Genomic DNA, 18813 nt, shown 5'->3' with positions numbered 1-18813 from the left:
CCCAGACACTGGTAAACACCGGCAACGCAATCCTGAGAGGACAACACAAGGACATTGTTGTAGTCCACACACACTAACACATGGGAAACCTAAATAATCAGAAGATCTTACTTGGTCCATGTTTTCACCTCCGTAGGCCTGGCAAATCATACAGGCAGTTACTATGGTTACGGCGGTCCTCTGGACAACAGCTGGATCAGGTTACCAAGCAACAAAAGTGAGAGTGTTGTCTGTCAGTGGGAGACGGAGACGGGTGACATGTGACACGCGAATCATGTGACATAATAAACATGTGTGGAAATGTCTGGTGACACATAACATCACATTCACTAAGTCTGGAATCTCCTCTGACAGTAGCTCCTGGACGAAAAAAAGTAACTGATACAAACAATAATAATAATGATAATAAATAGTAAGTAAGTAAATGCATCACATAAAAGCAGTTTGAACATTTATAATGAAACACTTAAACATTGAAATCTTAATCAAATTGAACATAAAAAGCAGATTAAGACATAAAATAAAATTTAACAGGATAAAATACCTCAGTGTATTGTCTATGGGGGAAAGAGTTCTGTCTAAAACTTTTAGAAATAACGTTTAAAAGAACTACAACATTAATGAGATCATTAGTCTTCATACATGCTCAACTTTAGACCTATTTCACATTTTGATATGTCCATTTCATCTGCTAGACTCACTAAAACCCTCATTGTATAATTAAAGGCTATTTCTACATAATTTTACAATTTGTTTTTTTTATAATTTTACTCATTCCGTTGCAGGTAACCTACAAATAAATTATTGAGAAACTGTCGATCTAATTTCTATCTTAGAATTTAAAAATAAATAAATAAATATAAAATGAAACACCAGAAACGTTGGAGAAACCTTTGTTTATTTGTAGAATTGAGAGCGAAAATAAAGGAAACACCTGAGGTCATGTGGTTTATTGTATAAGCAGTCAATATCACACAGGCTAAAATAAACCTGAACAGTAAACAAATGATCTTTGGACTGTAAATAAAAATGTTAAACAATCTCATATCTCATTAATCTGTGATACAGGAAAAATACAAAATAACAAGTGACATTTGAAATGAATTAAACAATTTGCTTTGTTATATAAATATTCAGTGCTACTGATTCATATATATATGAAGTTTATATAAACATCAAGGATTCAGTTTTACACTCAAGCCAAAGTGTAGAATCCACAGGTCGTGGCAGGAGTTCCATTTCAAACTTCAGTGACCAAAGGCTGATGCAGTCCGTGAGTAGACTGCAGATTACCATAGCATGGCATTGCGTGTGTGTTTGTGTGTGTGTGTGTTAGTGTATACAAATTAATGTCTGTAGCAGTTCAAGCATCATGTGTGTTTGCCGTGAATGATCTTGGGGCACTTTTCAGGCTGTATGCAGTGGTTGTTGTGCAGAACCAGACCGGCAGGACACTGGCAGCCTGGGACGCAGGGCTTGAAGCAGTGGCTCTCTATTACCCCCAGTGGTACGTCGACGTTAAAACAGGTGACGGGACACGGAGGGCCACACTCATCAAACACAAAGCCCCTCTCCACCGGACAGCCCACAGCTGTGAGAGACAGAGACAGGAATAAAACAGTGAGAGGGACTGGAGACACTGTGCATCCATTATGGTTTAAAGAGCATGATGACCTTTACTGGGGCGCAGCAGGAGTCAGCAGATTGTTAAAACATCTCCTGCCAGTAGCAGTGTGAAGAAAGCATCCCGGTTTTTACACAGCAGTTTAAATTGGAGCAGGTGGACTTTCTTTTAGATAGAAATAAAAAAAAAATCGGTTATGACTTTTATTTCAATGTAAAAACTCAAAGGTTTATCTTCGTAATTCTGCAATGTTATTCAGAAGATTCGTTTGTTGTCAGCAATGACCAAATTTTCCTGAAAAAGCCCTGAAAACGTGGTTTAAAATCTTTTTCTTGATAAGATGATACTGTACAGGGTAAATAAGAAAAATATGATATTGTTTACCATTTATTATAATCGATATCTAAAACTATTATCATAGTTTAGAACTCAAACATCACATTATGTTTCTATTTACAGTATGTCATATTCCTTGTAAGATTGTTTTTAATTATTTTTGCTGTGTTTTAGTATTTTTGGTGTGAGAGATTTGTGCCCACTTGTATTTTTGTCTATTCATTATACTTTTATATTTTATATTATAATTTTATAATCTGGTATCTGGTATGACAAACATCTTAAATCTTGGCTCTTTGGCTGATTATTTGTTTTCATGTAGACACCCTTTCCAATAAAGTAAGAAGCTGAAACATGTTTTCTTCTGGTTTTCTTCCACCACGCGTTTCTCTCACCACACAGCGACGGGCTCCTCCACTTCAGGACAACCCCGGCCTCCCTGCACCGACTGCTGTAGGCCTCCAGAGCGTCGCACAGACACTCGTCACTGTTGGCCCCGCAGGCACAGAGATCGTACACGCAGGCTCCGTACCACGGCTCAGGAGGCACCACCCGATGGCAGGGCTTAAAGACGGCGGACTTCAACACCTTACAGCGAGCATTAGCGCCCTTCTTGGCCTGGTAACCTGCGTCCTTGCAGGGGTCAACGTCCTCACCGGGTCGACAGGTTGAGAGGGAGCGGCTACCGTTCTCCACCTGAAATGAAAAAACGTTGATTGATAAACATGAGGCTTTCATTCAGTCGTTCTCTTTCTGGGATGTGTGGGTTTTACCCTCCAGCTGTTGCCAAAGCCAGACTCTGATAGGCTGAGTTGTCCGCTGGGCATTCGGAGGTCATCCTGGTAGTAGTTGTTGAAGTTTCCACAGAGACCACAGGTGTGGCCCTTATAGGAGCCCGGCACGCTCACTTCCAGGTGTGAACGGCCACTCCACAGCACCTACAGGGTGTGTTAGTGTGACGAAGTCGTAATATATCAGAAATCATATCATCCAAAGAGCATAAAGTAAGAAGGAATAACAACAGTGTGTACCTTCAGGCCAATGTTTGTGTTGAGTAAGATGGTGTTGGTTTGTCGTTCGACGTAGATGTACGGTTCTCTGAGGAACGGCAAACTCACAACTTCATCATCGACCTGAAAGTAAAATAAACGGACTGAGTGGATGCAAACACACAGACTTATTTGCAGTTGTTGCGCACACAAACCTTCACAACCCAATCCTGAAGTAGCTGCACTGCAACGTCTCCAATAAACACAGTGACCTCTTTAGTCCAGGACACTCCTTTACGTCCACGATCATCGTTGGTCACGTGAACACTGCACAAAGAAGAGACTTTAAGTTTCACATTATTAACTTATTTTTCGATTTAAATTATAAAACGTGTTTTTCTTCGGTGAAAGTCGGAGGGAACTGCTTGTTATTACCTTTAGTGGACTCATACTTTTCCACATGAAATAGGATGTTGGTGGAGGACTTGAAGACGATAGGTTTTCCGGTTTGTGAACTCCCAGATAACGTGTTTCTCTCTCTTTTTCTGTGTTTGTGTGACTACGTCTGAGCTCAGAATATCCTGCTGCATTCATTAAAGTCGGACCCAAGGTGATGTCTGTAAACGGCTTGTGACACTTATTCAAAAGTTGTAAGAGCATTTAAAACCAGCGTCTACTTCTGACCTCTCATCACCGGTTACGGCCTTCTACTGCCTACTCCTTACACCCCTTGCTTGTGTAACAGTGCTGACCCTCTCACCTGAAGTCTCCATCCTCACAGTCCTGTGCCAGGACGTACGTGCACGCTCCCTGGAAGTGCAGCATGCGGCCATCGAAGGTGCGATAATGAGGGTCACCGAAGGCGATGCAGGTGGCCGGACGAGGAAGGCAGTGAGGACAGCACAGACCTGGCACAACTGCTGGCATCTCATCCTGATGGCAAACACACACAGGCAGGCATGCACACACACACACACACACAAACACACACACACACACACAAACACACACACTGGCTGAGTAACAATGATGGACCACAGAGCCTCAGTGGAAGCCAAATAAATGTTGTCAGTGTCAATTCGAGCTCTGAGGAAAAGGATGATATTTAACATCATAACATTGAAAAAACTATGATGAAAAAACTGTGTTTGTGTGTGAATGTGTGTGTGTGTGTGCGTTTGGTTCTTATACTAACTGTTGCACAGGTGAGGGGAGGGCAGCGTTCACTATGACAGTGCACGTCTCCAGACACACACGTACAGCCGGTGCACTCGTCCACCTCCCACTGCTCGTTACTGTGATACACTGTTCCCTGGTGCAAACAGGACACCCCCGAGGCTACAACACACACATGTACGCAGCTTGTTAAGCAGACTTCATGCAAACAGTCAGGGATGGTCACTGTAGTGGCTTGCAGCGTTACCAGGGCATTCTGGGCAGCATTTCCCTGGAGTCTTTACTGGTTTTTGGCCGTCCAGACAAACTGCAGGTAAACACTCCTCGATGCTGCATTCAATGTAGCCCAACTGAGGAGACATACAGAAAGAACACACGGCTTTAGAGGTAGATTGAGGAAAATGGTCTGAATAGTACCTGATATTTTGTATCTCGTGCATACAGGATAAATATATATTTTTCTTAAAAATGTATATATATCTCTCTTGTGCGCACAAGGGGGGAAGACTAAAGAAAATATTTCCTGTCAAGGCTCCGTGGAATAGATACAAAAACTATCACCAAAAAATCTCGAGAGCTGTACGTGTTTCTTTCCGACTCACGTTACAGGTACACGTCACGCAGTTGTCATCGCTGTCTGTCCAGCTGCTGCCATTGGCCACTCTGCCTTGACCCTCAATCACACACTCTGTATGAAACACAATTATGGACGTTTTAATGCCAATAAGACTAAGAAATGTAAAAGGAAAAGAGAAATGGGGAGAAATCCTTGGTCCTCTCACCTTTACACACAGGGCAGCAGGAGTCTGGAGACATGAACTGTTCACGAAGAGGACAAGTCACCGGGACGCACTGCTGGTGGAGGCAGGTCCATGTCAGGTCCTAAATCAAAGAAATGGAATCACTGCGCCGAATAGAATCATATAAATCACATTAAAAACTGTTGTAGAGGTTTGACTGTTTTGTTTCTGTTCTTCAGTTGCGAATTAGTGTTGGTAAAAAACTATTGATCACTTAATGCCCTTTTAGTTTTCCTGACATATTCTGTTAATTGCACGAGAGGTGTCGTTGCTGTGTCACCTTGCAGTGGCAGGTAAAACAGGGGTCATCTGTGGCCAACACCTCGTTCCCAATCAGTGCAGAGGTGCAGTTACTGAGAGGCTCTGAACACAATATTCACAACACATAAATTACAAGTGCACAGCAGAATAATATTCATCACATCATATCATGTGAATGCAGTGTGGTACTGACGTGCACAGACAGGACAGCAGGAGTCTGGACCAGAGAACAGGATGTTGCTCTTGGGACAGTCAACCAGACTGGGACACTGCTTTCGTAAACACCTCAGATGTTGCTCTCCGTCCGGCATCACCTGGATTACAAACGGATGATCAGTCCAAGGTCAAAGGTTAAGGTCAAGAAAATATGGTCTGAAAAACAAATTTGTATTCGTAATTAATAGAAAGGCAGTTGTAAATTAATTTATAGTTACACTATAGGAATGATTTACCTATGAAATCCGAAAACGACCTTATAAAGCGCAGAAATGCATATCTTTTACAACCAATAACATAAGATACACAATCTAAAGCTTATTTAGATTATTCATTATCATATGGTATAAATGGCATCATTATGAAATGGCATTATTACATTATAAAAAAGTAATTATTGCCAAATTGGGGTCTATACAGTCTATGGGTCTACAGCAGCCTGTGTCCTTGTCTGACAAATATTTCCATAATGAATTAGTTTGTTGGCCTTTATTAAATAAAGATGCAAAACAATGTCTGGTTACAGTTTCACAATTGTTTGAGTCATGTCATTGGACCATATATAGAATTTTTGGCTGATAACACATCAAATTAAGAAACTTCAAACTTTCCCAAAATTGAAAAGTTGAACATAAGAACCAGGTCTCCAGTCAGAAGGTGTTTATGCCTCATACCTCACAAGTGCAGATCTGACAGGGGTCGTCTGCCGGATGAAAACTGTCCCCTGGGCCGTAAACTCTGCCCTCAAATACACAGTCTGTTCAAAAACATTGTGTAAGTTCATCAAATAGAAAAAAAACCTGATATGAAACATGCAGCCATTGGTCTTCACATCCTTATTTTCTTACCAGCACACACAGGGCAGCACTCCCCGGGCACGCTGATGAAGTTGATACAGGGAGATAGACAGTGCACTTCAGAGCAGGTGGTCACTCCGTCCACACACATGCACGTCATACAGGGAGTGGAGTCTGCGAACCAGCTGCTGCCCTCGGTGTGCTCCTCTCCTCCGTACGTGCAGCCTGCGAGAGGGAAGATCAGTCACAGGAACAACTGTTTTCCAGCTGTGAGGGCAACCGCAGTGAAGAATTTACCTCTGCAGCGAGGACAGCAGGCGCCTGGATCAGTCACCTGATGCATACATGGTAGTTTGGGACACCGGGGAGACGAACACTGGACCTCACCTGCCTGCAAGACTCAAACACATTAGCACCTGAAGACAGGAGAGGCTGAAAATACAGAGAGAAAAGGAAAGAGCCTCACAAAGGAGGTCAGACCTGGCAGGTGCAGCTGGAGCAGCGGTTTGAACTCAGGGTCCATGCTTGGCCGTCACTGAACTCCTTCCCATCCAGCATACACACTGAGACCAGACACCAAGACAGAAAGAAAGAAGTTAGAAGATTTCCTGAATTACTGTACGGAAACAAATAATAATTATGTGTTCCAAGATTGTCGGGTTATTTTTTCTACCATTTACACAAACAGTTCCAAAAATTACCTGTGCACTCAGGGCAGCACTGTCCTGGTTTGGTAACGGGTCGAGCGCAGGGCGTCGACGGGCAGACTAGCGGCACACAAGTGACGGTGCCTCTGACACATGTGCAGCGCTGGCAGGGGTTCGAGGAGGCCGTGAAGGTGTGACTGTGAGAGTGCACGACCCCCTCGTACAGGCAGGAGTCACAGACGGGGCAGCAGGTTTCTGAAGGGACCGGCTGAGAGCACCGGACTGGACAAGGTCTCCTCTGACAGGTCACCACCTCGTTCTGTTCAGGGGAAGAAGGTGGGAAAAGAGAACGGTTGAAAGGATGGACTAAATCAAACCATGTGCATTCGCCATTCAGATGTTTTTTATTTTTCATTCAGTCAGAATCGATCAGACTGACCAGGCAGGAGCACGAGGAGCAGGGGTCAGTGGGTGAAGGGAAGGTGGAGCCGGACTGATACTCTCTCCCTTGATGCTGACATATGCCGGTGCAGACGGGGCAGCACTCTCCAGGAGGAGTCACCGGACGCACGCAGGCAACGCTTGGACAAGATGCACTTGCACACACCACACCTCCGTTCTACACATAAAGACACATGTCGGCTATGAATATGTTACTTCATAATCCTTGTACAAATGAGAATGAATAGTGGAGTGGTAACTTGGATTCATCCATCCATTTTCAGGATTCTGTGGGTTTAAGGGAAACTCCACAAAGCACAAGTCACTATGTTGTGCTCCTTGTCTGCTCCAGTGGAAGTCATAGAGTATGAAGTAATTCAAACAAAGAAAATCTCTTGTGAAACACACTGGACATTGCAATCAAAAGCAGAAAAGTGGATCATGCAAAAAATGTAAGAAAAATAAATAAAACATTTCATAGCCTACAGATTTCCTCCTTAGCTAGCAAGGACACAACACACTTGACATGTGTTGTGTCCAGAGCTCTGAATTGGTTTCATAATAATGTGTAATTCAGATTGTTTGTCAGCTTAACAAAGAGAATTGTGTAATAAAACAAATAAAGTACATATTATGTACCAGACAGGAGCAGAGCTGACAGTGGTCCGTAGGGTGTTGGAATCGTTCTCCGCTAAAACAGTCCCGTCCGTTAAAGCTGCATCCATCACACACTCCACAGGCACATCCGTCCAGAGCCGGGTGTGGACATGACACAGCTGGGCATCTTCTCTGCACACACACCACCTCGCCTCTCTATGGAAGGATGACAAATAAACAAGGTGACGAGAAGATGCGATGGTGCAGAGGTCAAAAGGTTAAAGGGTCTCACTCACTGAGCAGGTGCATTCCTCGCAGCCTTTCTCTCCTCCGGGTAGAACCTGACCGTCAACATACGAGACACCTTGGAAATGACAACCTAAAAACAAAAGACAGCATTAGTTATTCACACAATCTGCACATGCATGCGTCTCTGTTATATCTGCAGTGATAACGTACCATCACAGACCGGGCAGCCACATGGGCTGGTGACGGGGTGAGGACACAGAGCTGCTGGACACGTTTTCTTCAGGCAGCGCACTGAACCCCTCTGCAAGTGAACAAGCAAGACATGTTGTTTAGAGAGATTAACCAGCAGGAATGTGTTGGTGAATGTGTGTGTGTGTGTGTATTGCTGCTACCTGGCAGGTACACTCAGAGCAGAGGTTCCCTGGGTCGGGGATCGTCTGCCCATTGGTCAGGACCACACTGTTATAGAAGCAGCCTTTTCAACAGAGACGCGTTGTGATCATGGAAATGATGAAGACACAAAGCGTGAATTAAGTGAATCCCGAACAAGTGATGTGTCTGGCTTTGCCTTTACGTACGGTCACATTCTGCACAGCATTGTCCGGGGGGGTTATATGGGTGGCTACAATCTCCATAACAGGGCAGCTTGGAGCAGACGACCTCCCCTCCGTAGCAGTAGCACACACTACAAGGGTCTTGGTCATCGGGAAACTCAGTGCCATCGGGATATTCTTTACCGTGAAACATGCAGCCTGCAAGTTGAAGATTAGAGGCCGACATGTTTTTGAGATGAATTAAAAAACAGTGTGTGTTTGTGTGTTATCTTCAGTAACGTGGGTTTTTTGTTGAAAGTCGAGTGTTTCAAACGCTCACCGTCACAGGACATGCAGCACTGCCTCTGGACTGGGTGGTTACAGTTGGAGGGCGGACAGCGTTTTCTCTCACAGCGGACAGATCCCTCACGGCACAAACATTCAGAACATGGGTCTGACGCTTCATCCCACCTCTCCCCGTTGGCTCGCTCTCGACTCTCATGTAAACAGCCTGCGAGAGGGAGGGAATTATGGAAACATGCTCAGACTGAATGTGCAGACTCTTAGAAACAATCTAAACTGCTTCGTCTTTAAGTTTTTCCCGACAGGACTCGTGAGGTTGTACCTTCGCAGGTCCGGCAGCACTCTTGTGTGATGGGGTGGGAACACGCTGTGAAGGGGCAGGGCTTGCGCTGACAGTGAACTGTCCCGTTGGTGCAGCCACAGGATCGACAGTTGTCAGTCGGGTGGTAAAAGCGCTCGGTGTGTCTGTAGGTCCGTTGTTCGAACACACAGTCCGATGGAGGAGCTGCGGGGACATCAGGGAAAAGAAAGAATGTTATGTGCCGTCATGAGCTTCTTTCCTCCACTGGTACTCCTCCTGATTGTTGTTCTCTCTTGCACAGCCTTACCTGGACACTGGGGGCAGCAGTCTCCTGGTATCACATTCGGGTGTGAGCACAGCAGTGGTGGACATCTCTTCTTCAGACACTGGACATTCCCATTCTGTAACAAACAACACATAAGATAACAATGAATACCCGCAACACCGGGGGACAAGTCATGGTGTGTGGCTCAGTATTCTTACGATGCAGCTGCATGTCCTGCACGTGTCAGTGGGATGAGGAAACTCCAGACCGTTGGGATACTCTTTCCCAGCATGGGTGCAGCCTGATGGCAGATTGTGAAACTGTGAGATTGGGTGAAATGCATGGAGTGTTCCTGAGGATGAAATAACACAGCCTCACCATTGCAGTTGTTCTGACAGCAGGTTCCAGGTCGAGGCGCGTTACAGTGCGGCTGAGGGCATTGTGCTTGGTGGCAGTCGATCCTGCCGCTCACACACTCACACTCCTCACACACACTCAGGGGATTGAGAAAAACTTGTCCATCCACAAACACACGGTTTTCAAAGGAGCAGTCTAGAGAAGATGCAAATACACAGAGGTGTGACCTGAGCCGACTGAGGATAGTTGATGAGGATAAAATCGCTGAACAATGTACAACATGAATCACGATCATGTCACGACTTTGTGTACCTGGACATTTAGCGCAGCACTCTCCGCGTGGTGTGTACGAGTTGGTGCAGTTGACAGGAGGACAAGGTCTCCTCTCACACGCCACAGTGCCGTGCTGAGGAGAAGGAAAAGCTGTCAGCGGGTCTGAGGTTTAACAGAGTAGTGCAGCGGGTTGGTGAATAGAGACACGCTCACCTGACAGGTGCAGATGTGGCAGGGCTGCTCGGGGGTCGCAAACCTCTGGCCCTCACTGTAGATACGATGATTGTAGGTGCAGCTTTCGCACGTTGCACAGCAGGAGCCTGAGACAAGGAAAAAGACACATGTACAGAGGGTGCACATTGACAAAGAGAGCGAGAGAGAGAGAGAGAGAGAGAGAGAGAGAGAGAGAGAGAGAGAGAGTCAGGAGGGACTGAATGAATGTGCAGCTGTGCTAAGAAAAGTGAGTATTTAGGAATAGTATCAATATCTTTTGGTCGGCCATGTGTTGATACTGAAGCGGTGGCCACAAACAAACCAACATATGGAAACTGAGAAGTGTCAAAATACATTTGATTCGAGTCAGAGAGCTTCAGCTGAGTCTGGTTCATCACATGTGGCCCAGACCACTTCCAAGTATGGTCTGAGTGAGTGAATGATCTCAGGATGCATTCAGGACCGGGTCCAGGTCTTACCAGTGGTCTTGGTGGGATGCAGGCACTCGCGGGGTGGGCAGTGCGCGTGTGTACACCGGGTTTCTCCATTCGCACAGGTGCAGCTGGAGCAGCGGTTCTCCAGTTGCCAGCTGGAGCCTTCGTCATACTCCACCCCCTCCAACACACATGCTACCACGAGAAAGGAGGAGACGCCATGTGTTCACATAAGAAGTGAAGCCGTGTGTGTGTGTGTGTGTGTCTGTGTGTGTGCAGATCATTACCTTTGCAGATCGGACAGCAGAGTTGTGGGTCTATTATGGGGTTGGAACACTGGACAGGAGGACACTTCTCTTCATGGCAAATGACATTGCCACCCTTACAGATACATTTATAAGATAATACAGACATATGAGGGAAACTTAGCTGCAGTGAAAAATGTATAAACACAATGTAGTTTAATGCAGAGTGGAATCATTTAATCTAGACTTTTCAATACTTTATTTTAGAGTTTACCTTACACCTGCACTGTAGACACGGCCCACTCCCTGCAGGGGTGAACACTTCCCCATGAGCATACATCCTCCTGTCATACTCACACACTGCAGGAAAAACACACAACCTGATCAGGTTTCAGCTTGAGCAGGAAAAGTTGAAAATGGAAGATGAAATGCCAATCAGATACACAAACCATCACATGTGGGACAACACTCTCCCTTGTGCTTAGCTGGATGATTGCAGCGCGGTGTCGGACACGATGAGTCCAAACGTTCACAGGACACTTCGCCTGCCTGACAGATGGAGACAAGATGGGATTAGGTGCTTCAACCCGATGCAGCCAACATTCATCCACTGTCAACGATTTGAAAAACAGCCTCATTTTTAACCCTTAATCCCATTTTCACATTAGCTAATGAGAGTAGAAATGATTTTTGACTGGTTTTCTTTCAACATGTGGGTCGTGAAATCTCTCGCCAAATCCAGCCACATGAAGTTCACCTAACCGTGAAACCACCACAGCTTTGCCAAACTGAACTCACAGAGCAGTAGCAGCGGAGGCAGGGGTCTCTCCTGGAGGGGAACGTCTGTCCGTCCACATACACCTTGGACTCATATTCACACTGCTCACACCTACAGAGTTTCAAATCAAACACAACAAAACTCTAAATCTTTTGTCTGCATCCCAACTTTCATCTTTGGGTGAGACGGAACAGCTGCAGGTTTGAAAGGGACATGGGTGAGGTGAGGCAGGTTTGATACCGTGGGCAGCAGTCTCCAGCACGATGTACAGGGTTTCGACAGGACAGAGCAGGACAGGGAAGAGGGGAACACGCCACGTTTCCATTCTTGTAAATAAAGAAGAAACACAATCAAACATTATTTACAACTGATTTACACCACAGACTGCATATAAAGAGAGAAGACGTGTCAGCTCCCCAAGATGTCTCGATCACCCCACGGATGGCCGGCTGCAAGACAGTTCATAAATCCTGCATCCTCCATGTTAGTGGAAGGGACATGGAACAAACTAAAAGTCCAGTCGCTTTTAAGGTTTGGTTTTAATTAGTTATTCATGTTACAGAAACAGGGTTAAAGGTCATAATTGACTCTCTACTGGTCAAGAGGGTGCATCAGTGGGATCTCTCATGTGCAAGAGGGCAAAGTTTGTATTCTGACTTCATTTCTAGATAATTGAAGGGAAGTGGAGTTGCGTCTTCCATCTTTACACAGTCTTTGGTGTACACAGGCAAAAGCTATAATCACTTTCTTCAGTCACGTACCACACAAGTACACTCTTGACAACGGTCTCCAGTAGGAATCGCGGCACCGTTGGGGAAGTCGTGACCATTCGCTCCACAGCCTGAGAGACACACATGAGCACAAGCTGTTTCTCTGCAGTCCATCACACACTCACAATGCTCGGGTGAATGAATCAAACCCACCCTGACAGACCGGACAGCAGGTATTTGGCGGTGGAGCAGCTGGGTTTTTACAAGGTGTGCGGCACTGCTCCTTCTCACAGTGAACTTGACCCTCCTGGAGAGAAGACAGATAAATATCACTGGATATGAAGAGATGAGAACATAAGTGGATGATTATCATTCAGCTCACCAAACAGTGGCAGACGTCACAGGGGCTCTCTTCTGGTCTCCACTTGGCTTTGTGATCATAACGGACACCAGTATGGATGCAGCCTGCAAACAAATGTTGAATCCGATTACTTTACTGTCATCGTGGAACTTAAGTCTTTCAAATTAAATTTAACAAAACAAGATATAATAGAGAAATTCCGTCTTTGGAAAAATAAACCCATTTTCTTTCTGCTGTTTATTGTATTAATTGCATGAATATAAATCCATACTCTTTAGCCATTTAGCTTTATCTTCTGTATGAATGTGTTTTAATTATTAGGGCCCGAGCACTGACAGACACTGACAGACAGTGAGGCCCTATTGAAATTGTAAGGATTATTATTATTATTATTTTTCAGGCAAATGAATTGAGTTTTTGAGGGCTTTAGCATGCTCAAATTCTTACTAAAATTGAGTAAATTAGAAAGTGGTGAAATATACTTTTCATTTATTTTATTTGATATATTCATTTATTAATTTTTATTTATAATTTCTTTTCTTTTTTGAATTTAATTAAATTTAAAAAAAAAAACCTGCGCAGAAGAGAAATTGATTTAAATATTTTTTTGTATTCTTACTTTTGCATTGCGGGCAGCAGTCTCCAGGTACAGTCTCTTTCTGTGTGCAGTCCAGTGAGGGGCAGGGCAGAGGAGAGCACTCCCTGGTACCACCCTGTGGCCAAAAGAGGGGGGAACAGGTGAGACACAGTAAAAAAATACCAGAAGAGTTGTTAATGCTCAATAAAAAAATGTGCCTATGTGCGTGTAAAATACTTACCTTACACGTACATGTCTGACATCCATCCAGAGTGCTGTAGGACACATTATGAATTGTGCCGTCCAGCTCACATCCTGAATAAGAGACAACATCTTCAGTGCACCCACATTTTTTATCTTCTCAGTGCGTACGTCTGCATATTCCAGGTAATAATCTAAGAGTGTATACTGATCAATAAAAGAAGAATAAATATGTTTTTGTTTCATTGCCAGTGGTCTTGTCCTCTACACGCTCTTTCCATGAATGCAGATGTTCTTCACCTTTTCTCTCTCGGTCACTGGAGGAACATCTGGCTCTGTTCTCTCTCTCCAGTAACAACAGAGGAGCGTTGTTTTGATATAATACACTGTACACCTGCTCGGTCTCTCACAATAAATTTTAACGGTGCATAACTATAACCGGAAATGCCTGTAACCCTTTTAACGACTACCACTGGCGAGTCTATTAAAAATAAGGGAGATTTACAGTTGGAAACAAGTAGAGGAAAAATTGGAAAAGGGGGAAGAGGTTTCCCTCAGGGGGATTCCCTCTGGACGATGGCGCTAACGACTTCCTCCATTCTGTGGCTGTTTTACTTATCTTGCTAAAAAAAAAAAGTTGTTTACATTACTGATCTCTGAAAAATCAACGCTTGCCAATTTTTTTTTCATCAAACACTTTCAGCGAGCTTATCAAATAGTATCTCCACTTGAACTTTTCAGGAGATCCTTATTTTAATGACGAGGACAGAGACAATGTGTTTGTGTGTGTGAGAGAGAGGGTAGTAATCACAGGGTGAGAGAGAAAGAGAGAGAGCGGCAGGAGAGGCTGCCTACTGTGCCAGCAGCCAACAGGCATTTCCTCTAGCAGGCCAAGCATGCATGAGATCAAAGTGCGGGTGTATATCAGCTGGGAGCCGGCGGAGTCTTCTGGCCTACATGCAGAAACAATTAAGGCAGAGATGAATGAAAATGGCAGAGACAGTGACGGAGAGGGCGGTCGTAGGGGGTGAGAGAGGAGACAGTGGGGAACATGTTTATTACATTGATGGTGAAAATGTGCACGATAAGCTGAACAGAGTGACGTTTACATAACCCTCTGGGAGTGAGGACGTTAGAGAGACACACAGAGACACTGGGAATCCCCACTGGGGCCAGTCCAACATCCAACGTTAGTCCCACATGTTTGCTCAAGCAAACAAGCTGTGGAAAGTCTCCTCAAATGACTAGAAAACATTCACATGGATTATTTTATAATTATAAGGGATTTTGTAAATGTGAGTGTGAGAAGTGAGCGGTAGAAAGAAAACAGGTGGAAATGGCAATAAAGACAAAGACAAAAGCTGAGTCCTCTTTACCTCTGATGTTAGATTGACATGTGACCTTTCCAGATGTGCAAGTGCAAACATTGCTGAGGTCAATTTGCCAGCGGTGGCCATCGTCCACTTCACGTCCCTCCCATTCACATCGCTGCCTCACACACTCACATCCCTCCAGGTACTTGACACGGGATTGTAGTTCGGCATTCTGCAATAGAACCACAATATCTAAACAATTCCACGATGTCATTTCATGGTTCATCATATCACTTTTCATGAAAAGTCGTACTACCTGAGCTTTGACCATGTCCAGCATACGAGCCATCTCCTCCATCCTCTTCTCCAGCGTCTTCAGCCTGTCGTCCTTCTGGACCTGGGAAACAGACTTTACCCCTTCAGGAGAAGCCGGAGGCCCCAGGGCGACACCTCGCTGCAGCTGGTCACTCTGGACGTCCTGGGGATAAGTGGCGGTTTGGTCCACTGGCCTGTGGCTTGTTTGAGATTTACTGGGGGAAGCACCCTGCTGTAACCCTCGGCTGCTGTCAGCCCAAGAATCTGCGCTCTGGGCGACTGCATGTTTAGACGTAGGCAGATTATCTGGGAAATAACAAGAGAGTGTGAGAGTTTGTGTTTGATGAGAGGAGCAAGAGATTCCTGAATATTTACTGAATGAATCAAAGAACAAATTCGGTGCCTGAACAAACACCCAGGAGAACACTGTGAAGATTAAGATCCACAAGGAAAGAGGTAGAATAAACACGCTGTTTGGGAGGGTTACTGCCTGAGGGCCAAAAGATATGATCTAATCCACATCGACTAGGTGGTCCCTGCAGTCAGGGTCTCGCTGTCCACGATGCCAGACGAAATAAGCAAAGTAAAGTATTATCAGTGACTTACAGGTTCATATAAAAGGGAATCACTAGGAAACCTCTGGGGGAAGCATAAATTCGGATCACATGATAAACCCGCACAACATGTTATCGTAAACAGATGTACAGATATACACACACAGACGTCAATGTACTGCATACACACATACAATATTGCGAAAGTCAATTTCAACTCTCCAGGTAACTTTGAAAATATCTATGATTGATCATGTTTATTTTCGAGGGAATATTCACATTATTTCTGAAAAAAACAAACAGATGTACACTCAGGATTGATATAGATAATGTTTCTTTACCTGTAAAATTGTCGCAGACCCACGGGCGCCTTGAATATGCTTTCATTGAAATCTCAGCTGTCTTCAAATATCCCTGTTTTGATAAAGAAACACAGATATGCTCACATGTTGGACTGGATGCTTTGAATGCACGTTAAAGAGATGAAGACGATATGGAAGCGTGATTTAAAAGTTACACAGATTCAGGACAGAGTATATTTTTGTCCCCTGGATAGTTATAGTATGTTTCCTTTATTTTGTGATGTGGAACTGCAAGTGGCGTTATTCAACGGGGCAGCGGCTCATGATTGGAAGCACCAATATTTTCGCCAGATGCCGTGAACTATATCACTAAACTCACGCTGAATTTGCTGTCCTTCCTCCGCGGCGCGCTGGCAAGAGTGATGACAACGTTCTGAGGCAGCTCCAGGTGGATCTGCTCCTCGCTTTTTATCGGCACAACAACAGCTTCCTGACAGTCCACAAAAAAAGCCAGTCTGTCGGGCTCCAGGCTCACGGCCAGCTGTACCCGTTCCTCCCTGGAGAAGGGGTTTCTCACAGGGAAGAGAAAGCTGGCAGGGCCCCGAGCTCCTCTTCCTCCTCCACCTCCTCCTCCAGCCTGGTAGTCCAAACGCAGCGTGTCGTTGAGGGTGGAGGAGATGAATTGGAGAATGGGTGAGGATGGAGTGGAGAGGGAGAGGAGAGTGGCACTGGAGCCTGACGACTGATGCCCCACGAAGTACAACCCCATGCTTCCCTGCAGGTTAGAGTGCAGGAGGTGGGAATATTCTGCTGGTAGAGTGAGGTGGGGGGCTCTGGGACGTATCCTGTACATCACGCCACTGGGACTCTGCAGTTTGGATACGCCGCTAATGTGGCTGGACATGTTCAGAGCCTCCAGAAGGTCAATCACTAGGAGAGAAGTAAAACACAGAGTCAGACTTGGGACATACTGCACACAAGCATGAGGTAACACTCTGTGTAACCGAGGATGACACTGTGCAGGGATTTGGGTTCTAATGAGTGTGAGTCTGTGAAGATGAGATGCAAAGTGAAGCCATTCTTCAGGCCTGTCACAGGTGGCTGCTTCGCTGACCTCAAACCCAACAGCAACAGGTAAGTATGATGGATAGAGTGAGTATCTGTCTGCTTCTCAGTGGCTGAGATACAGCGTCTGATGCAACCTGAAGATAGGTGAACTACATGTGACTGGTTTGGATTTGGTTTGGGACATGCATTTATATAAACATATAGTGACTAAGAACATGAGCTCTGAAGTAGCCATTTTATCCAACTATTTCTAAATTAAGCTTTTGTCTTCTTTCTTCAAAAATACATTTCTACCTTATCACAGATATTTAACAAGTATAGTTTCGTTCCAAAATAAAATGATCTCCTCCTTCACCAACTACGCTTTAAAACATGTTATGTTGAATTGACTCAATTATGTTATGTCAAGTGGTAAGATTTTATACATTTGTCTAAATCAAGATATATATATATTTTAAGTTTAGTGCACATATGTTTTTAAGTTCATTGTAATGGTCATTTATCAGTAATTTAATATATAGTTGAAAAATATATGTAGGGTCCAATAACACTTTAAAACCGGTTAAACAAGTGGGATTGAAACATTTACAAGGGGTCATATTCCATTTCTTCAGAGTAGAACATTAAACTGCTGCCTGCAGGTGAATCTATGAATAATAATCATTGCATTTCTAAACACAGTATAAACCAACAACTCACACCGTTTCTGTACTATAGTTATACACTTTCACTTAAGCCGAATGCAAGGCTTCTGGAATAGTTTAAATAGTTGTGCATGAACTTTATCTCCACATAACATTATAGCACAAAGGTTGAACAAGTCATTGACAGTTTTGTAAACTCACCGTTTTCATGATGGGAACCAGACTGCCCCTGCACCGTCTGCGCACACACCCAGAGAAACTGTATCCCCAGCAGGATTGGAGTCCTCAGTTTGCCGCTCTCCATTTCTCCAGACGAAAAGTTGCACCAACATCCAGCTCAGAAAAAAAGCATGACTTTCATTTTTCCTTCAATCCGATCTGGTGCCATGGACAATGGCTCGTGCGGTTCAGGATCTCCCCCTCGTTCCTCCGTGAGCAGAGCTCTGTCTCCAGAGGGGAAACATGGAACATCTGGATGCGGGCAGGGCGTCACTACTCTCTGCAGTCACACACACTTACATTCCCCCCCGGGGCCACATCCTCACCGCACTTTCACACCGAGATCAAAAAGGCAAATAGTCTGGAGAGTCTGAGGATTAATTGTGAAACACTGACAACCTAGTTTTAACCATAGGAGTGGAAAAAAAGACGAATGCGTAAAAAGGGTTCAGGTGTGCAGTGCGCATAAGGAGGGGAGGGAACCGGCTCCTATCTCCGCCTCATCCAGAACCACTGCTGTGAGTGGACTCTTTTTTTTCTTCTTCTTCTTCTACTTATCCTGTTTTCCCTCTTTTTTTATGTTGGGAAAAAAAATTATCTCCACCCGGCACAGTTCAGCGGTGTTGATTCCCAGGGACCCTGTTTTTGGTAATGCGCTAAAACCTGGTGTGGAGAACTGGAGAGGAGCCATCCAAGCTGGAGCAGCAACAAGTC

The 18813-nt window shown here is 44.7% G+C and overlaps 1 protein-coding gene across 1 annotated transcript; it reads right to left on the bottom strand.

The window, feature by feature from the left end:
• Window positions 1-877: 877 nt before the first annotated feature.
• kcp (kielin cysteine rich BMP regulator) lies at window positions 878-18580 on the bottom strand. Its single transcript, XM_062390760.1, has 46 exons — window positions 18082-18580; window positions 16548-17098; window positions 16208-16280; window positions 15314-15618; window positions 15061-15229; window positions 13725-13798; window positions 13526-13619; window positions 12928-13010; window positions 12759-12852; window positions 12597-12676; window positions 12076-12161; window positions 11856-11946; window positions 11507-11606; window positions 11332-11417; window positions 11100-11193; window positions 10858-11007; window positions 10379-10485; window positions 10205-10298; window positions 9914-10087; window positions 9754-9836; window positions 9578-9671; window positions 9292-9474; window positions 9007-9177; window positions 8712-8885; window positions 8526-8608; window positions 8344-8434; window positions 8181-8263; window positions 7927-8100; window positions 7286-7465; window positions 6901-7165; window positions 6680-6762; window positions 6497-6590; window positions 6251-6424; window positions 6077-6159; window positions 5380-5500; window positions 5206-5288; window positions 4908-5007; window positions 4728-4813; window positions 4373-4475; window positions 4145-4287; window positions 3710-3882; window positions 3165-3276; window positions 2992-3093; window positions 2734-2898; window positions 2356-2656; window positions 878-1591 (listed from the first exon to the last, which is right to left on the bottom strand). The coding sequence occupies exons 1-46, from the start codon at window positions 18182-18184 to the stop codon at window positions 1371-1373; spliced, it is 6333 nt and encodes a 2110-aa protein (XP_062246744.1). The 5' UTR covers window positions 18185-18580; the 3' UTR covers window positions 878-1370.
• Between the last annotated feature and the right edge of the window lie 233 nt (window positions 18581-18813).

Source organism: Platichthys flesus, chromosome 6 (genome assembly GCF_949316205.1).
Source record: "Platichthys flesus chromosome 6, fPlaFle2.1, whole genome shotgun sequence".
Classification (NCBI taxonomy): Eukaryota; Metazoa; Chordata; class Actinopteri; order Pleuronectiformes; family Pleuronectidae; genus Platichthys; species Platichthys flesus.
This window is presented reverse-complemented; position numbering and strand designations above follow the sequence as displayed.